This window comes from Lissotriton helveticus, chromosome 7 (genome assembly GCF_964261635.1).
Source record: "Lissotriton helveticus chromosome 7, aLisHel1.1, whole genome shotgun sequence".
Lineage (NCBI taxonomy): Eukaryota > Metazoa > Chordata > Amphibia > Caudata > Salamandridae > Lissotriton > Lissotriton helveticus.
The window spans coordinates 1572378493-1572400174 of record NC_136068.1 but is presented as its reverse complement, the minus strand read 5'-3'; the positions used below and the strand labels follow the sequence as shown (position 1 = coordinate 1572400174).

The following is a 21682-nucleotide window of genomic DNA, read 5'->3' as shown; positions in this document are numbered from 1 at the left end:
AGGGGATCCTCATCAATAGTCATAAGCACTGAATAGAATAGCAAGCCCCTCAACCACCTGCAGGTAAATGAGAAGTACATGACCCAACCAAGCCAGAACAGCCGAATAACTCAGCTGTTAAACAGATTCCTCAGGGAGGTCTGGCCCACCTGGGTATCTGCTCTCGTGTCAGAATCTAGACAGTAATGTCTGGTAAATGTATGGACAGACCTCCAGGTCGCCACTTTACAAATCTCAGACATGGGCACATCATGTAGGTAAGCCGCCGTGGCCGCTCTACCTCTAGTAGAATGCGCTTTAGGCGTAAACCCCAGAGGTTTCTGCGCCAACTGGTAAGCAAGTTTGATACACGAAACGATCCACCTGGAAATGGAACGTTTCGATGCTGCATGGCCAGTTCTGATCGATACGTAGTTAATAAACAATTGATCAGAATGTCGAATAGACTTGGACCTGTCCAGATAGAACTTTAAAACCCTTTTCAGGTCCAAAGAGTGTAAAGCCCTCTCAGCTGGAGTAGAGGGATTAGGAAAGAAAGTGGGTAAAGAGATAGACTGATTGACATGAAAATCTGACACCACTTTCGGCAGGAAAGAGGGGTGCGTCCTGAGCACCACTCTATTCAAATGAAACACTGTATACGGTTCTTTAGTACATAGGGCCTGAATTTCGCTCACCCTACGGGCTGACGTAATCGCTACCAAAAAAGCAGCTTTCCAGGAAATATGCTGTAAAGTAGCTTCATGAATGGGCTCAAAGGGTGGGCCCATCAACTTTGATAGTACTAGGTTCAGCTCCCAGGGAGGAGAAGGAGGCCGTACAGGAGGGTACACCTTTTTCAGACCTTGCAGGAAATCTTTTACTGCTGGCAACTGGAAAAAAGAGGTTTGTGAAGGTGATCGCCTATAAGCAGTTATAGCGGCTAGATGCACCTTAATGGAGTTAAACTTCAAACCTGCTTTAGCCAGGTACAACAAGTATGGAAGAACTGCTTCTTCCTGACTCTTCACCGGATTGTGACCATTCTGCACGCACCACATATAGAACCTCTTCCACTTGCATGCGTAAGAATGTCTCGTGGAAGGACGTCGTGCTTCTCTCAGAATGGACATGCAGTCTTGCGGCAGTCCTAGATGGCCGTACTGAATGACCTCAGGAGCCATGCTGCCAAGTTCAGTGACGGAAGGTTGGGATGGTGAATCCTCCCGTTCATCTTCGATAATAGGTCCGGCCTGCATGGAAGCCTCTTGTGAGGAGACACTGACAGGTGAAGTAGGTCCGTGTACCACCATTGCCTCGGCCAGTCGGGGGCAATCAGGATCATTGTTGTGCACGAGTGGTTCAGCTTGCTCACCACCTTCGGGATCAGAGGAAGGGGTGGAAAGGCGTACACAAATTCCCCTGACCAGTCGATCAAAAGAGCATTCCCTCTCGTTTCTGGTCGGTAAAACCTTGAGGCGAAGCTTGGGCATTTGCTGTTTACATCGTCCGCGAAGAGATCTATGGAAGGACGACCCCAAGACTGGAAAACGTCGTCTAGCACTTCGTCGTTGAGCACCCAGTCTTCTCTGTCTTCGAAGTGCCGACTTAGTGCGTCCGCCCTCACGTTCTGCTCTCCTGGGAGGTGGACTGCTTGAACAGACAACTTGCGAGCCAGAAGCCAATGCCAGATGCCCTGAGCTTCTAGTGACAGGGTCCTTGAGCGTGTCCCTCCCTGCTTGTTTAAATAGTACATAGTGGTGGTGTTGTCCGTTTGTACTAGAACCACCTCTTCCTGAAGCGAGGGAAGGAACGCTTTGAGAGCCAGGTGGACTGCTCTCAACTCCAGCAAGTTGATGTGGTAGGTGCTTTCTTTGGAAGACCACAGACCCTGCACCTGAAGAGGGCCCATGTGCGCCCCCCAGCCTTGTAATGACGCGTCTGTGATGATCGTTTGTGTAGGAGGAGGTTGATGGAAGAGAACTCCCACTTGCATGTTCTGCTTCCTCATCCACCACTGAATGGAGGACCGTGCTACCTCCGACAAAGTGATCTGATTGTCCCAGCGATCTGATTGCTGGTCCCATTTGTCCTCCAGATCCTGCTGAAGAGGACGCATCCGAAGTCTGGCGTTTGGTACCAAGAATATGCAGGAAGCCATCGATCCTAAGAGGGAGGCTATCTTTTGCACTTTCTGAGTCCTGTTGCGAAGCACTTGCTGGCACTTGAGTGCTATTGAAAACTGTCTCTCCTACGAAGGAAACACTTTTCCTAACTCGGAGTCTAGCAGAGCTCCTAGGAAGTGAATCTTCTGAGTGGGATAGGAGACCGTCTTCTTGTAGTTGACGTGCAGGCCTAGACGTTGACAAAGCTCTATGCATGTCTGGAATTGATTCCTTACGCTGTCTGGAGTTGGACCTTTCAACAGCCAATCGTCTAAGTATGGGTATACGAAGACTCCCCTGTGGCGTAGAGCTGCCGCTACCACTGCGACACACTTCGTGAACACTCTGGGGGCCGACTTCAACCCAAACGGGAGGACTTTGAACTGGTAATGAGAGGTCCCCACCCGAAATCGAAGGAATCTTCTGTGATCTGGTCGTATCGGGACATGAAAATATGTGTCTTGAAGGTCCACCGAACACATCCAATCCCCCTTCCTGAGATGTGGATATATCTGGTGAAGCGCCAACATGCGAAATTTTTCTTTTCGTACATGTAGATTGAGCGTTCTCAAGTCCAGAATGGGCCTGTATTCCGCCTTCTGGACCTTTTTTCTGACCAGAAAATACCTCAAGTATACTCCTTTCCCCCTTTGAGCCACCGGCACTCTCTCGATGGCTGATTTCTCGAGGAGTGTCGCTACTTCTTTCTTTAACGTTTGTAGCTGGTGGCTTGACGTTGACATCGGAGGAACGGGTGGAGGTAGACGATGGAAACGAAGACAGTACCCATTCTGCAGCGTAGACAACACCCATTGATCTTTTGTATTGGTCTGCCACTCTGTCCTGTGATGTGCAATGCTTCCCCCCACTGGAGTGGACAACGGCGCTGGGGGAAGTGAAGACTCATTGCTTCTGCTGGGATTTATTGAAGTTGTTGCCTTGTCGCTGATTCCCATTTCCTTTTGAATTGCGCTTGCCTTTGTATTGCGACTTTTGTTGACCTTGCTGGTTCTGGCCCTTCTGCCAGTGAGGGGTTTGAACCCTCTGCTTCGAAGAGCCCTTGTTATCCGAACGGAATTTCTTACGGAATTCCTTTTTCTTTTCAAGCCCCACGGCTTTGAGGGTGTCTAACTCAGTCTTCATCCGCTGCATCTCCTCATCAGCACTCGCTCCAAAGAGAGACTTGCCTGAAAAAGGAAGATTCAGAATGATGGCTTGAGCCTCGGGTTTCAATGCTGTAAGGCGCAACCATTAGGATCTCCTCGCTGTGATTCCATGCGCATAACCATGCGCAGCCAGCGTTGCTCCATCTGCCACCGCTCCTATAATCTGATTGCGGACTTGACCGCCCTCCAACAGAATCTCCTCAAAGTCCTTTCTATCTTCCTGAGGAAGTTTATCAGAAAATCTCTGAAGTGAGTCCCACAGAGATCTATCATATCTGCCGAGCAGCGCTTCCGCATTGGAGACCTTAAGAAAAGAAGCCGAGGTGTTACAAACTCTTCTCCCCCATGAGTCTTGCACCTTGCTGTCCTTATCCGGCGGTACTGTGGATGAGGAAGCTACCGCATTGGATTTTCTAGCCGCCGCAATGATTACTGAATCAGGCGGGGGATCAGACTTGAGGAACAAAGGATCCTCATCAGGAGGACGATACTTCTTGAGAATCCTAGCTGGGACTGACTTCACCGTTGCCGGAGTCAGGAAGACTTCATTCACTGGGTCCATTATACCCGGGACCAATGGCAACAAAGGTTTGGGTGTCGTTCTGTGCTGTAGGGTTTCAAATATGACCGTCGTCTTGATCTGCGGAGCAGTCATAGGCACTCCTAGCTTCAGGGCTCCCCTGCCCAAGATGTCCTGGAACGAGAAGATATCCTCAGTTGGAGATATCCTCGAGCGTGGACTGTTCGTCAAGGTCGGAGAGTAATCCCTGTGAGATCGGGTCCTCGAAGAACTTGAAGAGCTACGGGTCCTCCTGGACCTAGATCTTCTACTTGAACGCGTTCTAGAAGGAGATCTATCTCTGTGATGAGATCTTCTCTTACTTGAATGCCTAGAACGAGACCGTTCCTTGCGGGGAGGAGCCTGGTCTCGATACGCCTTCAGCCGATCTGCCGTCTCCTTGTCCTTGGCCCAGTGGTGAAGGGGTCTATACCACCTTGGGGAAAGACGAACAGGAGGAGATTTGTGAGTGGGATCCTTCACTGGTGAACGTGACCGTGGAGGCTGATCCACTTGATCCTGTTGCGATCCTGCAGGGGACTTGGATCTCTCCCTATGCGAATCGCTGTTTCGTCCATCCGAGGGTCCGCCACTGCGAGATGATGAGGAGGACGAGGAGAGGCTCTCTAGAGATCCAGAGGAAGACCTCGACCGAGATCTCTCTTCTGCGACCCTCCTTCTCTTGGCAGGAGGCTCATGTACTGGAGATTGTCCCACCTCCGCAGCCGATGCTGATCCTGGAGAACCCAATTGAGGCCTTAGCACTTGAGACTGGTCCAATGGTTCACGCTCCTTCTCCTGCAGCACCTGCTTCAAAGGCGACCTCTCCTGTGATCTTGCAGGAGCAATGTTCACTGGTTGCGAAACGCTCCGTTCCCTGGATCTCCGCTGATCCATAGACGGTGGCTGTATCGACGCCGAGCGCCTAGCAGATAGACGCTCTCGCGACGTCGACCGCGGTTTCCTCGACGCCGACCTCGGGTGGTGAAGACTGTCCTTCGGCATAGAGCATCTCGCCGTTGAAGGCTGTCCACTCGACGACGACTGAGGCTGCTTCGACGCCGATCGCCGGTGCTCTGTCGGCGACGGGGTGTGCCTCGAGGCCGAATGCCACTTGTCTGAATGCGACGGAGACTGCCTCGACGTCGAACGCCATTGATCGGGCGCCGACGTGGGCTGCTTCGACGTCGATCGACTATGTGTCGACGAAGGCTCCCTCGACGCCGAACGACCATGACTAATCGTCGACGGAGGATGACTCGACGCCGAACGCCGGTGGCCAGGCGTCGACGGAGAAAGCCTCGACGTCGCAGCATGACGATGCTGCTTCGACGTCAGGTGGCTCGCCGTCGAACTCTTCCGCTTCGACGGTGACCTATCCCTCGCCGCTGTCTGTAGCGGAGGTACCTTGGATGTTGACGCTGAAGACATCTTCTTCGTCGCCGTCGACTGCTTCTCCAACGCCGATCTCGACGCCGAATGTGAACCAGTCGGGGCTTCTTTCGACGTCGACCGCGCCTTCCGACTTTTCTGCTTCTTGGGAGATCTTCCTCTCTCAGAAAGCCCATAAACACGAATTCTCTCACGTTCTTTAAGAGTTCTGGATGATAAAACCTGGCAGTGTTCACAGGTTTTCGAGGAATGAGAGTCTGGTAGGCACAGGATACACACTGAATGAGTGTCGGTCTTGGCCATCTTCCTTCCACATGAAGGGCACTTGTCAAAGAGTGAAGGCATCTCTGACAGAAAAATCACCTTTTTTAAGCCTAAAAAAGGTAGCAGTAACACTCTAAGTCAAAAAGACGTCGAGTGAAAGCAAAAAATTGTAGATAACAAGAATATTTTTTGACAAAAAGCCAAAAAGAAAGGGAGCTGTTTCACCAGGGTCCTGACTGAAGGAGCCGGAAAGAACAACTGACCTAACTGTCACCCCTGAGGCATGATGGGAAGCCTGGGGTCATGGCTGCCTTAAAGGCACGGTGCCAGTTTTTGTTGAAAATGGTTTCATTTTCTATGCTATTGTTTTGCAATGCAGCCTGAGGGCTAACAATGTCTATTTACAAGCAATTTTCAGGATGTATGAGTGATCTACTCATTAAAACACAAAGTTCAAAGGTTATTTGACCTGATGTGTTTTTTTCTTTTGCTTCCTTGCTAATTGCAGTGCATGTATATGTGTTTACATTGTTTTAGCCTCAGTTATGGAGCTGCATTGGTGTGAGAAAAATAATATATGTACATACATATATGTGGAGCGAGATATATGTGTTTTTTACATATATATTTTTATATTGTTTCCGGGGTCCCGCACATGGGCGGGAATATTCAGTGCTTATGACTTTGATGAGGATCCCCTGGAAGAGAACGAACCTTTATGTGATGTGCCGCTACTATTGTCAGGCGCATCAAAAGAAAGGAAGGACTTTGTATTGATATTGCACACTGGCCACCAGAAGTCTTGCTACTCTAGTCTATGCTAATGACTATCAAAGAGTATCCAATAATGAACACTGGAAAGTTATTCCCTTTTAGTTCTAGTTCTGCATTGTAGGAATTGTCATTGAACAACCCTGCGCCTCACCGGTTTCTATTCTTCAATGGTGGGAAATGTATGCATCTGCCTTAAGCTCTCAAAAGAACTGAGACTCACAAGCAATTACCAGTACAAGGGACGCTGGGAGATGGAAACTACTTGGGGGAACAGAGTGATGCATACTTTTTTTCCAGCTCCTTCTTTTATTCTACCCATGAGCCGACTTTGCTCACGCTTTGCTTCAATTTCACCCCATCAACCTTAAGGTTCCTCAGTGCAAGGACTTCAAGTAATGGCACAGCAATGCAGCATTATTTGTTAAAATTAGATGGTGTAAAACAAATTGTGAACGCAGGTTTTAGAAGTGGTTACTGCATGAAATGCCATGAAATGCCAGATCTCCCCTCTATTGCATGCACATCATTTTTGTGGATGTGAAGTGTTCTGGGATCACAGGACACATGCAGGAATAATGACTACTGATCAAGATCGGACAATACAGAGCCAATGCTCTAAATGTCATGTTTACTTTCTGTATTTTCCACTCCTTGCACTTCACCTAGCTTCTCAGCTACAACTAAAAGATGGATGAATGGCTAGGGCTGGACAAGATAGAAAAACTGTAATGTATAATGCAATTAAATGTCTCAACGTAAGTGAGTCCATATCTATGCAGAAAGAGTCCACTTTTTGCCATCAAGCATAAATTCTCTCCCTAAACCCAGATTTATTGTTCTGGCAAAATCAATGGTTGTTGATTCTGGACTAGCTCAACTACCCCTGGTACCAAGAATCTATCCGATCACAAAGGTGTTCCCCCCAATAAGCAGTATTGAAAGGGTTAATAAACCATCAAGAGAGAGTTAAATGACAGGATTCAGTAGGGGAATCCAAACAGTCAAAGAAAACTCTTGCATGAACAGCTACAGTGGGGTTAATTAGCAGAGTAACAAGTGCAGAAACTCAATGATGACTTAAGTCTTGACTGAAAAAAAGGAACTTGAGACACAGAAAACGCACTTGAAAAAAATAATCGAACAAAGACAATCACCCCAGACAATAAGGCCTCAACTTTGCACTTTGCCAATAATTCAACAGAGTACTCACACTGTAACACGTGAAGGGACCCAGTCACTACTGACAAAAGTTCAATTTAAGTCTGCGATTGACAAATAACAGATGTAGTTATAAGCAAGGTAATAGGGGAGGCCTTGGAAGCAAACAGCCTTCCCCTGATTCTAAGTACACTCAAAGCACTAGGGCATGTGATTAAAAACTGTTTGGTAATGGGATATCCTATGATTAGGATGCAAGAGACTGGCCTGTAAGAATACAATTGGCTCAGTTAAAGCAGGCACATGTCAACATTCAAAAAGAAAATGCTATAAAAATAAGATCCACCAACCACTCTTGCCGACATTCTGCAATCCAGTTTGCCATTATGGTGTGAAATGTCTCTAAGTTCAGAGAGACTCCTCGTTCCTCTGGATCCAGCATCCTGTAGAGGGAACATAGTCCCTCCTCTTCCAGACTCTTGCCAGTGACATTCTGCAAGTATTCCAGGATCCTATAGACAGGAACCTCACCTGCAGGGCAAACGAAGCAGGTTTAAAACACATGCTGTGTATCTGATCCTAGCCATCAAAAAGCAGAGAAAAACAAGTAAATTATTAGAATTATATTTGCATATGGATGGAGTTTGGAATGAAATTTCCATCTGAGAGTTACCTCTGTGTTCAATTTAGAGTAAAACTCTTCTTGACCATGTGAATGGCAGTATAGAATGCAAGGAAAGGCTACCTATCTGGAATTCTAGTATCCAAACCGGACTATTTTCTAAACCCTAATCTGTCTGTCAGCCCTATCTAACAGTACAGTTTTCGCCCTGTGATAATTATGACAGAAAATAGGTGCTTACCTGTAATCCTAGTCCACCTACAGAGGAACCTTCATTGCTATTGGTAGCCAGCCGAATGCATGCTACGCTGATCATTTTTCTTTAATTTTCTTTGAAAAATATGCACATTTTTAAAAGAGCGACTAGAAAACTCTGAAACAAACTTTATTTTAAAGGAAAACGTAAGAAGAGAAGAGAAATGTAACCCAACAGGCTGCAACCTGTCATGGTGAAATAACTGACAGTGCTCAATTATGGGAGAACACTCAACCAGCTTCCCATCATGCACTGCCCTTTACAGAAATCAAGAGGAAGAGATACAGAATGAAAAAGCAAGCGAGTTTTCTTATCCATTTTCTAGTATCATCTCTGGAAAGGAGGGAGAGTTGCTTTTTAATAAAGATTCCCCTGGAGGTGAACAAAGATTACAGATAATTAACCATTACTTTTCCTGCAGGCTAGCCTCATTTAGAGTCATAAGCACTGTGTAGGGTAGAAAGCTCACCTCCATGAAATGCGGACAGCAATATCTAGAAAATAAAAGTCTATGCAAATAAATTCCACATGGAAGCGTGGCCCACCTAGGCATCTGCCTTGGAATCAAATTCAAGACAACAATGTATTTGTAAGATTTGTAAAGAACTCCAAGTGGCAATTTTGTATATTTGTGAAATTCATACTTTCCTTAGTAATGCAGCAGTAGTAACTTTATCACTTATAAAATAGGCTCTGGACTACCAGATAGTTTTATTAGCACTACTATAAAATATAAATTACAAAATGAAATGCACCTAGAAATTAATTGTTTTAAAGTGGCTAAACACAAACGAATACATCCTAACTGATGGTTAGCTTTCTAAAATTTGTATTCTCATCCAAGCAGAACTTTAAAACCCCAAAGTTGAGAGCATATAAATAGTTCTACACTAGAGAAGAGGGATCTGGTGAGAAGATATTTTAAAAAAGAAATGGAAGGGGAATAGTATAATCAATATGAAAGTCAAGCTATTTTTCTGAAGAAAATTTGTTACAGCAAAACCTCATAGCAAAATGTCTGAATATCACAAATGAGTGGCTAGAAATTATGATCACAGTGTAAGCAGCTTTCCAAGATAAATGCTGCAAGGTAGCTTATTGAAGTGGTTCTAAAGGAGGACACATTTATTTTTAAAGAGCACTAAGATAAGTTTCCATAGAGGGGAAGGTCTTCTTACTGGATAATGGGACGTCTCGGTCCTTTCTGGAAAATAATTTATCATGGGGATTCTGAAAATAGATGTTTGTGAATTACATTTTCAGAATGCAATAATCGCTGAAAGATGTACCTTTGCCAAAGACAAATGCACCCCAGCTTTTCCCATCTGTAGAAGATAATGAAGAACTGTCTCCTGCGGACATCTGGTTGGGTGGATAGTCTTATGGATACATGGGATGCAAAACTATTTCCATTTAAAAGTGTAGGTATTCTGATGGAAGTAGGCCTAGCCTTCTTTAAAAGGGCCTTTCTATATTGTGGAACATTTAAACATCCACATTGCAAGATTTTTGGAGCCCGGTTGCTAAGCTCAACAATGGAGGTTGGTATGCAGGATCTGGTGCCCAAATTTGAACATGAACTCTGGTCTGCACAACAGCTTATTGTGTGGACATCCTGAAAGTTGTAGACAGTCGGTGAGGCACCACTTGCGTGGCAACTCAGGGCTATTAGGGTCAATAGAGCCTTGTCTAACTTGATGATTGTTGGAATCAATGATATTTACAAAGCCATCACAACAAGCACCCAGACATATCTTGCAGACAAGCTCCCAATCTCTGGTGGTTCTTGGCACCCGCAGCTCTGATTGCGAACTTGTCCGCATCAGACTGCAGACTAGTAAGTGTAAAAAAAAAAAGAAAAGAAAGAAAACTAGTCAGCAAGCCATTTCCTTCTGCGCTACTCCAATTTAGGAACGAGTCAAAGATTCACCTCTTTAACGTACACATTAAGGGCAAGATGGCGGCCGCACTGACGGCTGAGTGAGCTGCCTTCCCTACTCTCCACCAAGGACCCGACCCGACAATGAGGAATCTTACCTGAGAGCCTGCCCTTCCATGCGGATAACAGCAGCAGTTTCTAAAGTTCTATACTTTATGTGGGAGGAAAGAATGAAACATATAAACGAATGTGCTGGCGCTCGTGGATTTTGCTGAGCCGACCTCCGCTCCCGTTCTACTTGGCGTCCTGCTTCAAGCTCAAGCCGGCGCCCGTCCTGTCAGCATCTTCTCAGCCTGCAGGGGCCTGCTTTGAAAATATGCCACCGAAGGGCTCTATTAAAAGGGGCCGTTGCGCGACAGTGTCAGCTGCAGGGGCCGCCTCAAAGACTCCCGCGGCAGCCCCGATCACCGATAAACAGGACATTCAGGATGATGAGAATTTTCAGTCCGCAAATATGACTCAGACTGGCAAAATCAGCACGGTCGGCCGCAGTAATAACAAACAGACGCTACCTGCTCTGTTTAAAGCTCAGTCTTCTAAAAGCAGATCCTCAGTTAGCAATCCTATGGTGACCAAGGGCTCCTCTGCCGTTAAAACGCCGCCTTCATCTATGAACATACCGGCTGCCTGCTCGAGCAAGGGGGCCCCCCCCCCACCACTTCTCCTTCGCTGCTAGCTGTGCCTGAAGCTGTACCAGCTACCCCCACAGGAGGTAACGAATCTGATCGCAATCTTGGACAGCAACCATGTTGCATGCTGGTCAATGAAGTCCTGTCAGAGGAGAAATCGGATTTAAGCACAAGGAACAGTGAAGCTGTACTACTGCCTATTGGGGGGATCAATTGGCAGCTTTAGAGCCTAACAAAGAGGACGACACACCAGATACATTCTTTTCATTGTCAGATGCCTCTAACTCTTCAGAAGATACCCAAGACAGGGACTGGGCTGCTGATGGTAGCGATACCAGTAGCATTTATTGGGATGGAGATGGAGATCAATCTCAATCAAGGTCCGAGACAGTTAGGAAAATAAACCCACTCTCCGGCTGTCCTACCACTAAAGAGCCAAACATGGGAGCCATGTCTTGGGACTATTCATTTTCATCCGGATTGGTCGATAAAGGGGGCGCTGCTTCCAACTCTGCACCCGGTATGAATGGAACTGCCTGTCTCTCTCCTGAGAAAATGACACTCTCCACTATCTATCAGGTGATGATGGCACATAGTGAGGAGTCCAGGGTGGAAAGCTCCAGGATGCAAGGGGCCTGCAGGAAGCTGCAAAACATGCTCAGATTTCTCTTCTAGAATAACGAAGGCAGAAAACCGGATTTCCCAACTTGAAGACGATTTTGCCACACAGCATTCAAAGGTTAACAAGCATTGGAAATGCAATAGGTCTCGCACCATTAGAGTTAGTGTTTTTAGAATTGTTTATGGGTTTTTTTTGTAAATGTTTAGCATTTTTGTTTCCTGTAGCCAATGCTAAAGTATTACAAATAAAAAAAGCCATAAACATTTCTAAAAGCTCTAACTGAAATGGTCTGAGAACTATTGCACTGTGTGAGGGTGAGGGTGAGTGAGGGTGAGGGTGAGTGAGGGTGAGTGAGGGTGAGGGTGAGTGAGGGTGAGTGAGGGTGAGGGGTTGAGGGTGAGTGAGGGTGAGTGAGGGTGAGGGGTTGAGGTTGAGGGTGAGGTGGTGAAGGTGGGTGAGGGTGAGTGAGGTGTTGAGGGTGAGTGAGGGTGAGGGTGAGTGAGGGGTTTTGGGTGAGTGAGGGTGAGGGGGAGTAGTTGAGGCTGAGTGAGGGTGAGTGAGAGTGAGGGTGAGTGAGGGGTTGAGGTTGAGGGTGAGGGGTTGAGGGTGAGTGAGTGAGGGTGAGGGGTTGAGGGTGAGTGAGGGTTTGAGGGTGAGGGGTTGAGGGTGAGGGAGGGTGAGTGAGGGTGAGGGGTTGAGGGGGAGGGGTCGAGGGGGAGGGGTTGAGGGTGAGTGAGGGTGAGTGAGTGAGGGTGAGGGGTTGAGGGTGAGTGAGGGTGAGGGGTTGAGGGTGGGTGAGTGAGGGTGAGGGTTTGAGGGTGAGGGGTTGAGGGTGAGGGGTTGAGGGTGAGTGAGTGTGAGGGGTTGAGGGTGAGTGAGGTTGAGGGTGGTTGAGTGAGGATGAGTGAGAGTGAGGGTGAGTGAGGGGGTGAGGGTGAGTGAGTGAGGGTGAGGGGGTGAGGGGGAGGAATGCGGCCTGCTCTTCCTACTTGTGTGGCAAGTATTTAAAGTTGCTGCCGTAGCTCAAGCTGCTGAGACGGGGGGACATGGGGGGCTGCGACAAGGAAAGGATTGGCAGGGAGGGCGCAACAGGAAGGCTCTCACTGGACGTGCGTGGCTCCACCTAATGCAGGAAAAGGAGGAGTTTCTGACACAAAATATCTGTTGAAAATTATAAATTTAAGTAGGGAAGCTGTGATTTGTCCCGATTTCCTGGGTCCACTGTGTACAAATCGGCCAGTCAACGAGTGTTTATTCGTGTTTTCTTATGTTGAGGCTTTGTTTTTGTTTTTTTACCCCTTAGTGCAGTCTTCTGCAGTTTGTAGAATATAGCGTGAATTCGATCAGAAGGGATCAGAGCACTTTGCGTAAGCGAGAGTTACATTACACTAGGCCACATGCATTGTTCAAGGCATCAGGAAATTAGGGGATTTGCCCAGAATCTCAAGAGTTTGAGCCAAAACTGAGATTGGAACCGGGTTCCCGAGTTCCAAAGACTGCAGATCGGGCTGAAACACCACATCGCGTTTAGAGGGAGGCAGAACCCACATGATGGAAGCTTGGCTCGTTATGGGGTCGAGGTTCCGGTTTTATGAACATGACAATTTAGCTGTAATGAAATAAAGGATTAAATAACGCAATGCCTTGCAGCCAAAAGGTTAATTTAGATCACGGTTTCCTTTTATTATTTACAGCATTGTTCGGGGTGGGGGGGGGGGATATAGAAACAACACGAGGGTCAGCGTGTGGGTTAAAGTAAAAGCAACATGGTGGAGGGTGTGTGCAGGCAGTGGAGCTAAGCATCAGGATGAGCACAACAGGAAGGGGACCGAGCCCTAGCCGTACTTGCAGTGCTGGGAGACGTGAGGCAAGGGATGGGAGTGGAGGTGAGGGGGTGTTTCTGACGTGAATCCTGTGTTAATGAAAAGAAGGCGAGATCTCACTTCTTATGCTCAGCAGTCAGCTCTGCCACTCCCAGCTCTGTAATTCAAAAGTGAAAGCGCTTGCTAAACAAACAATTCATCCTCTCGTGGTCTAGAAGCTGCAATTTTTCACAAAAACACATATTTCGGATGCTATTTATTAGAAATTTAACAAGCATTTGCACCGGAGGCCAGTACTTACCAGCATAGTCCTAGGTCTGTACCGCATTGATGCTGGCTGCGGGTCGGCGGCTCTTTTGCCGAGGATGATCTTCAGAGCTGGGAAGAGAGCAGTGGGCTAACTCGGGAGGGGGCGGAGCGGGTAAAATAAACAAACGAGACGGAGGGAAGAGAGGGGAGGGGGGAGGAGAAATGCGACACGGCGGGAAGGGGAGGGGGCGGAGCGGGTTAAATTAAACAAACGAGACGGAGGGAAGAGAGGGGAGGGGGGAGGAGAAATGCGACACGGCGGGAAGGGGAGGGGGCGGAGCGGGTTAAATTAAACAAACGAGACGGAGGGAAGAGAGGGGAGGGGGGAGGAGAAATGCGACACGGCGGGAAGGGGAGGGGGCGGAGCGGGTTAAATTAAACAAACAAGACGGACGGAGGAGAGGGGAGGGGGGAGGAGAAATGGTACACAGCGGGAAGGGGAGGGGGCGGAGCGGGTAAAACAAGACGGACGTGCACGCGCTTTTAAGCTCAATGCGCATGCGCATTGAGCTTAAAAGTCACGGGCACTGCAAGGAATCGCCACGATTCCTTGCAGTGGATAAAGAGTGGATAAGCCCCCATAGTCTCGCTTGCTCGATGCGCATGCGCATCGACAGGCGAGACCTAAAAATATGGAATCAATTAGGGATGATAGGGGGGCTCAAGCTGACTGATTTGGAAAATCACGCAAGAAGGGACAACTTACAAATTCTGGGCATCACGGAGGGCCAAGAGGGGACTAATGTCCGCCAGTACGTAATCGAGCTACTTCAGGAGGCCTTTCCGGATATCCCACAATGGGATTGGAAGACGCAAATTCAGAGGGCTCATCGCTTTCATTTCCATCAACGGAGCAACGGGGCACAATCCGATAACCGTCCACGCGCCATTCTGATCTCTTTAAATAAATTTCTTGCCCGTGAATCTCTATATGATCTTGCAATAACTGACCGCAAAAGGACTGGTAAGGGCCACAGTTTTTTTGTGCGCCCGGATTTTTGCCAGAAGACTGTCGAACTATGCTGGCATTTCAGACAACTGATCCCTGAGTTCCGGGCAAAGGGGGCTCAGGTATTTCTTCTGAACCCGGCTAAATTGAAGGTGATCTGCAAGGATCAGACACAATTTTTCCATACAGAGGGGCAGGCCAAGGAATACTTATCAATTTTGAAGGCAGCGTAGGGGATCATTACTGATACTGGTCTGGATGGTGGTCTTTTTCCAAAGGTATTTGCATGCTGTGGACTAAATTTTTGGGGTGTCTCTCTCTGTTGGATCATGATTGGATTTTTGGACTCGTTGCTCCCCCCCTTCCCCTCCCTTTTTTTCTTTTTTCTTTTGCTTATGACTTATTTTTTTTACTTGGTTCGGCTCCTCATTGCTCCTATTAATCTGTCCTTGAAAAAAAAAATCTATGCGTTTAGTGGTGGTCTGAGTGGGGATCCCGAGGCTCAATATCAACAGGGACAGTAGTCCCTATGCCTCTGATAATGGGAAGGGGTATGGGATGGGCTAGTTAAGGGGGTAAGCAATGGGAGGAGGTAGGGAAGGTAGGGCACGGTGGTGGTGGGGGGGGCACAGCTTAATTATTCACAAGGCAGTTATGGCAATCTACATAAAAAATTCTTTAAGACTTTTTGCTGAATTCTTATTCCAGGAGCTATCTTAGTCGGTGCTATTGACAGATGGTGCTGAAGTGTTTTTTGGTTGTCAGTATGATATTGGGATTTGCTCTCTAAACTGCTGCGGCCTAACTGATAGAAGGAAAAGGGGGGTGCTTGCGAAGCTGATTAGACACTGGGATATTGACGTTTTATGCTTACAGGAGACACATGTCCCTTGGAATAACCGTGTGTAGTGTAGCCGCTGGAATGATGAGCAGGAGGCCAAAGAGTAAGTTGAAAAGAGTTTATTGTAAACTCTAAGTAAAAGACCTCATCCTCCAAAGACCAGCATAAACTGAATCAGCTTGACTCTAAACATTCCTAACAGAGTAGATTCTACACTAGAATACAGTGCACCTGCCAGAGCCACAGCATGTGACATAAGCAGGATTGCTTAACTAAGAATACCACAACACCTCCCCCTCATAGCCAAAGAAACCATTGAAGAAAGGAAAATAAAAAAAATAAAAATACAACATGAGCTACAATTAAACAAAGTCTTTTAAATAAGATGGCACATTTTTCTCTCTCACCGATCTCCTCGCATTATGAGTAGCGGAAGAAGTGGAGGGAAGAGAGTAGTGGTCTTCAACAACATTGGAACAAAATTTAACAATCCGATTAAGATTCCGGATTTTGTGATCCTGTGTTTTAACAGCATTTCCTAACAACTTGATGACCTTTATGGGTTGACTGAATTTAGAAATGCCGAACTTCCTCTCAGGTAGTTTTATTCTTACTGTATCACCAACCTGTACAACTGTTTTCTTGACAGCTTTTCTTACATCATACAAACTCTTCCTCTTTTCCATCTTTTCCAACTCTTTTTCTTGCCAGCCACTCATGCCATCCTCCATACATACCAAACCAGTAAGCTTCCTAGAGATCCATGAAGGTTTGAGAGGAGTGCTTGCAGGTCTTCCCCTGAACAACGCGAAAGGAGCTACACCAGTTGAAGAATGAACGGTAAACCTGTACTCACATACCTTTTTTTATAATAGCTTCTTATCAATCATAACTTGAAACACAAGCTAACTGCATGGCTTCCTTGGGACCTTTGATGAACCTCTCAATGACACCATTACTCTCAGGATGATAAAGAGAAGCACGCTTATGTATAATGCTTCTTTTAGCCCAAAAAATTCAACTGCATTCGACGTGAATTGCACGCCATTGTCAGTAAGTAGCGAAGCCGGTAAACCCTCAGTGGCAAATAACTCATCTAGAAAGGAAACTACTGATGAGGAGTCCACCCGATTAACAATTTTTATATAAGGCCATCTTGGAAACATATCAATGCAAACAAGGACATACCTATCTTGACTCTTGACTTTCACAGGACCCAAGATGTCCACCGCAAGATCAATCCATGGTCCAGTAGATTGTTTCCTCAAAACCATAGGTTGAGATCTACACTTAAGAATCTTATCACTTGCCGAACATTGTGCACAATCCCTAACCAACCTCTCAATTTGTGTGTCCATAGCAGGCCACCAATAAATCTCTCTAACCCTCTCCTTGGTTTTGGCGATACCCATATGACTAGAGTGGGCATTGTGAACTATTCTTGATCTTAAATTAAAAGGAGGAATCAATCTGCTACCTCTAACTAACAACCCATTGACAAGAGATAACTGATCCTTAATACACCAAAAACCCTTGATTTCCTAATCGCAGTCTTTCTTATCACACCAACCATCACGTGTAAAGGTTAGGACCTTCTGAAGAATATCATCAGAAGATTACTCAGAAAACCATTCATCTTCTGTTATGACACCTTCAGTGACATCACACACCTTCAGATCTTCTGACGAATCTTCACCGAAGAATGCTGCCTCCTCATCTTTGTCACCATCAGACTCCCCAGACAGTCTGGATAGGCAATCTGCCAGTATATTACAGGAACCAGGTAGATATGAGACCTTAAATTCAAAATCTTGCAAAGCAACAACCCACTTCCTGATCCTATGCGAAATACAATCTAACCCTTTTTTTTCAAACACCTCTTTAAGAGGTTTGTGATCTGACACAATGGTGAATAACTTTCCCCACAAAAACTTTTTGAGTTTACGAACCGCCCAGAAGACTGCCAATGCCTCCTTTTCAACAACTGAGTAGTTGCATTCAGCACCCCTCAGTGTTCTTGAAATAAAGAGAATGGTGTTGTCAACCTTCTTAACTTTCTGTAGAAGCACAGCCCCAATTCCTTTACAACTGGCATCAGTCATTACGTAAGAATCTTTAGTGGGATCAAAACTAGCCAAGTCCTGTGCATGGTTCAAACAGTTCTTAATGAGATCAAATTCCACGGAACACTCATTGTCCCAAACAAATTCTTGTCCCTTTTTTAATAACAACCTCATTCTCTCAGTTTTTTTTATCAAAATTTGGAACAAATTTATTATAGAACTCAGCCATCCCAAGAAACTTAACCAATTCATCCTTGTTAACAGGATATTTTAGATTGGAAATAGCTTCAACTAGAGCAGGCTTAGGCTTAATGCCAGATCCAGATATCAAATGACCAAGATATTCTATGTTTTCTACATCAAACTTATATTTATCCAATCTAAGGGTAAGACCAGCATCCTGCAGCCTGCTTAAAACCTCACACATTCTACTATCATGCTCACAGCGTGTCACTCCATGCACCAACACGTCATCTTGATAGACCTTAACCCCCAGGATGCCAGCTAAAATACCTTCCATCACCCTTTGGAAAACGGAAGCGGCTGAAATCAGACCGAAGGGCATTCTGAGGAACTTGTAAGTCCCAAAGGGAGTGATGAAGGTCGTGAAATCCTGACAAGAAGAGTGTAACCTGACCTGGTGATACGCCGAGGAAAGATCTAGCGAAGAAAAATGTGTGGCCCCATCTAAGGACGAAAGCATCACAGTGATATTAGGGAGAGGGTAATGGTCGACCACAACTGCCTTATTAAGTTCCCTCAAATCAATGCATAATCTTGCCTCGCCATTGGCTTTACGGGCCATCACTACTGGAGAAACCCACTCAGTCCCCTCAACCTCCTTTGTAACACCATTGTTTAATAATTTGTCTAATTCGGCCTTCATCTTGTCTCGAACTAGTAGTGGGACATTTCTGACCTTTGCAACTTTAGGAACTGAGTCTTTTTTTTAGTTTAATCAGATGCAAATATTTTTTGAGACATCCAAGTTCTTTACTAAAGACATCAGGAAATTTCTTGGCCCAATCTCTGTGGTCTGAGACAACAGCCACACCTGGGAGATCCCTTAGGCACACAGAAGGTGTTTGATTAGGATCAAGATAGACACCCAGATCCTTCTGATGTGCCCAGCTGATAAGAGAATCACCTTTCATGGAAATATAAATCTTACCAGCTGTCATTCTCCCTTTAAATTCGATGGAACCCATGAAGTAACCCAAAAGATCTATTATCTGTCCAGCATAACCTCTGGGGATAATGTCAGGTTTGAGAAGTTTAACTTTGCACCGTAAATGCTTTTCAAAGAAAAATGTTGGTATCAACGTTATCCTGGCTCCAGAATCAAATAACATATCAACTGGAAACTCATCAATAAGAACTTTTTCTATTGGACCATCCATCTTAACTACATTTACTTGGGACACAATAGATTACACCTCACTCTGATCAAAAAGATCAACTTCTCTTATTTTTCTTTGGAATCTGTTGGACCTACAGCACTTTGAGAAGTGACCTTTCTTTTTGCAAACATAACAAGTAACTTTCCATCCAGGACAGTCTTTTGCATTGGCTAGGTGACCACTATTGCCACAACGAAAGCACTTGAAACTTGAGAGTTTGGAAGAGTACACCCCTGTTTTATCATTAGAGTTGGCAGTATCAGAAGAAGCTAATTTCTGGAGAGATGTGGACGGAGATGTTTTCACCTCCTTAACCTCAGTGTGATTGTCCTTCTTATCATCGGCATGGTTCTTGCGAATAACTTCTGAACAAGAATTAGAATGCTCATGTAGTTTGAGAGCAGTAATGACTTCTTGAAGAGAGGGATTGTCCTTCTGCCACAAACTGTCTTTAGCTTTTTCTAAAGAAGAACCAAGCATAAGTTGATCCCTAAGACGCTCATCTAAGGAACCAGCAAAAGTGCACGTAGAAGCCAATTTCCAAAGAGCAGTGACATATTGCTCTACAGACTCATCATGTCTCTGCATTCTCTTTCCAAAGTGAAAGCGTTCTAGCACCATACTCAGTTTGGGAAGTAAATGTAGGTCCATTTTCTTAATGCAGATTTCATATTCATTGAGTGACCCAGCATCAGAGTCCGATAAGTCAGGAAGGTTTTCAAACACATCCTGACCTTCAGCATGAACAAAGAGGACTTTCTCTCAGCACTAAGAGAAGTGCCACACACTCTAGCATAGTGAGTGAGAACCTTTTTCCACTTGAGCCACGGAATGGGTGGATCGCCTGGTTGAGAGAGGAAGAAGGGAGGAGCAGTAACATTTTGCATTGTAAAATAAATATGACAAAATTGTAGTAAGATATGACACACTAATGAAAGGAAACCATGTTGAAATAGGTTCCTGTTAAACCAAAATGTGAAAAAGAAAAACACTAGTTTAAAAATCAAACAATTGTCGAATGGATACTGAACAGAGAGTTGAACTGTGCTGAGAAGTAAAAGTAAATAAGCTGTCTTAAATCGGCATGTACCGTTTGCCAATCAGTATTTGAATAAAAGTATTGTAATAAGTAAAATATGCAAGAAGATATTGAAAGATTAGTAAGTTGTGCCAATCAACGAAAACAAAGTATTTTGTGATCGGCATATAAGGCTGTGCCAATCAGCGTAGGAGAGTCTCTACTTTTGAACAAAACTTGAAGGTAGTGAGCAATAGAAGCTGTGCCGAGATACATAAATGTTATATGATCGGCATATTAGGCTGTGCCAATCAGCGTAGAAAAGTTCCTACCTTATGCATACAGCTATCTTCCGTTTACCTCAGAAGCAGTTCTAATAAATATTGAGAAAGGAACTGAATAAGATAACCATTGCCGGCTGTAAAGATCGTCACTTGTGAAGAAAAGAAGATGGCGGATGACGCTATGACGTCAGGTCGTTGAACGTAGTGTAGGGTAGCGTGATGACGTTGGTGACGCTCCACAATAGAAGATCAGAGTGTGACGAAGGACTGCACAATTCCACAGGCGCCCGTCCCCGAAGAACACACGTTGCTAGGAGAAGCGTCACAGAGAAAGCAGGTTGCTATGTTGCAGGTGAGCAATGGCAGGAAGACAGTTACGAAAAGTTTGAAGATCAACACAGAGTACACAGGCAGTTACAAGTTGTTCGAAGATTAACAACTTAAATTACACATGTAAAAGGCAAAAGTCCAGTACTCACAAAGACGTTGTTTTCAAGCAAGTCTCAAATATGTAGAGTAGAGAATAGGACTCCAGCAAGTGTAAAATAAAGAAAATTTTCCTTCCAAAATACTCAACAGCAGCCAAAATGATAGAAATGTCTAATTTCGAAGCAAGATCAAGGATTCCTTTTTTTTTTTAGAAAAGTTCAGATCCAGGAGAAGGAAAGAAATCCATAAGTAATCATCCAGGGTCTTTCAAAGACGAAAAATGTCTTTTAAAATGTTGAAAAGTTTATGAAAATTGATCTGAGTTGAGGTCTGTGCATAAGGGTAAAGTCCAATCGTCGCCAAAATGTAGTGTAGCCGCTGGAATGATGAGCAGGAGGCCAAAGAGTAAGTTGAAAAGAGTTTATTGTAAACTCTAAGTAAAAGACCTCATCCTCCAAAGACCAGCATAAACTGAATCAGATTGACTCTAAACATCCCTAACAGAGTAGATTCTACACTAGAATACAGTGCACCTACCAGAGCCACAGCATGTGACATCAGCAGGATTGCTTAGCTAAGAATACCACACCGTGCCTGGTTAAAGGAACTTGGACTGGACCTGATTGCCTGTTCACAGCAAACTACCACTACTAGAGGGGTAGCTATAATGGCCAGGCGGGGAGTTAGTACTGTTAAGCAGGTTAAGGTGGATAACTTTGGCAGATGGGTTTTGGTTGACATAAGTATCAGGGGATCAGCATATACTTTCTGCTCACTGTACGGCTCTAATTTGGAAGATCCCTCTGTATTGCACTTTTTAAATGTTGAATTTGCCCTTTGGCCCTCCCCAAAAATTGTATGTGGAGATTTGAATTTACACTTGAATTCAAATTTTGATATGTATTGTAATATTCCATACCCTGGAAGGAAATGCAAGACATTTAACGGCGTACAGGCGCTCTGCCTTGAACACGCCTTGGTAGATGTCTGGCAGAAGCTTTACTCGGCTGATCCTGGTTACACTTTTTATTCAGCCCCATA

At 45.4% G+C, this 21682-nt stretch overlaps 1 protein-coding gene across 11 annotated transcripts in view; it reads right to left on the bottom strand.

The window, feature by feature from the left end:
* KASH5 (KASH domain containing 5) overlaps positions 1-21682 on the bottom strand; it is a 3089192-nt gene that overhangs the window by 2732885 nt on the left and 334625 nt on the right. For all 11 annotated transcript variants that reach the window (XM_078655089.1, XM_078655096.1, XM_078655092.1 and 8 more), the window contains exon 3: positions 7808-7988. In XM_078655089.1, coding sequence (XP_078511215.1) covers positions 7808-7988 — 181 coding nt within the window. The remainder of the gene's footprint in view (positions 1-7807; positions 7989-21682) is intronic.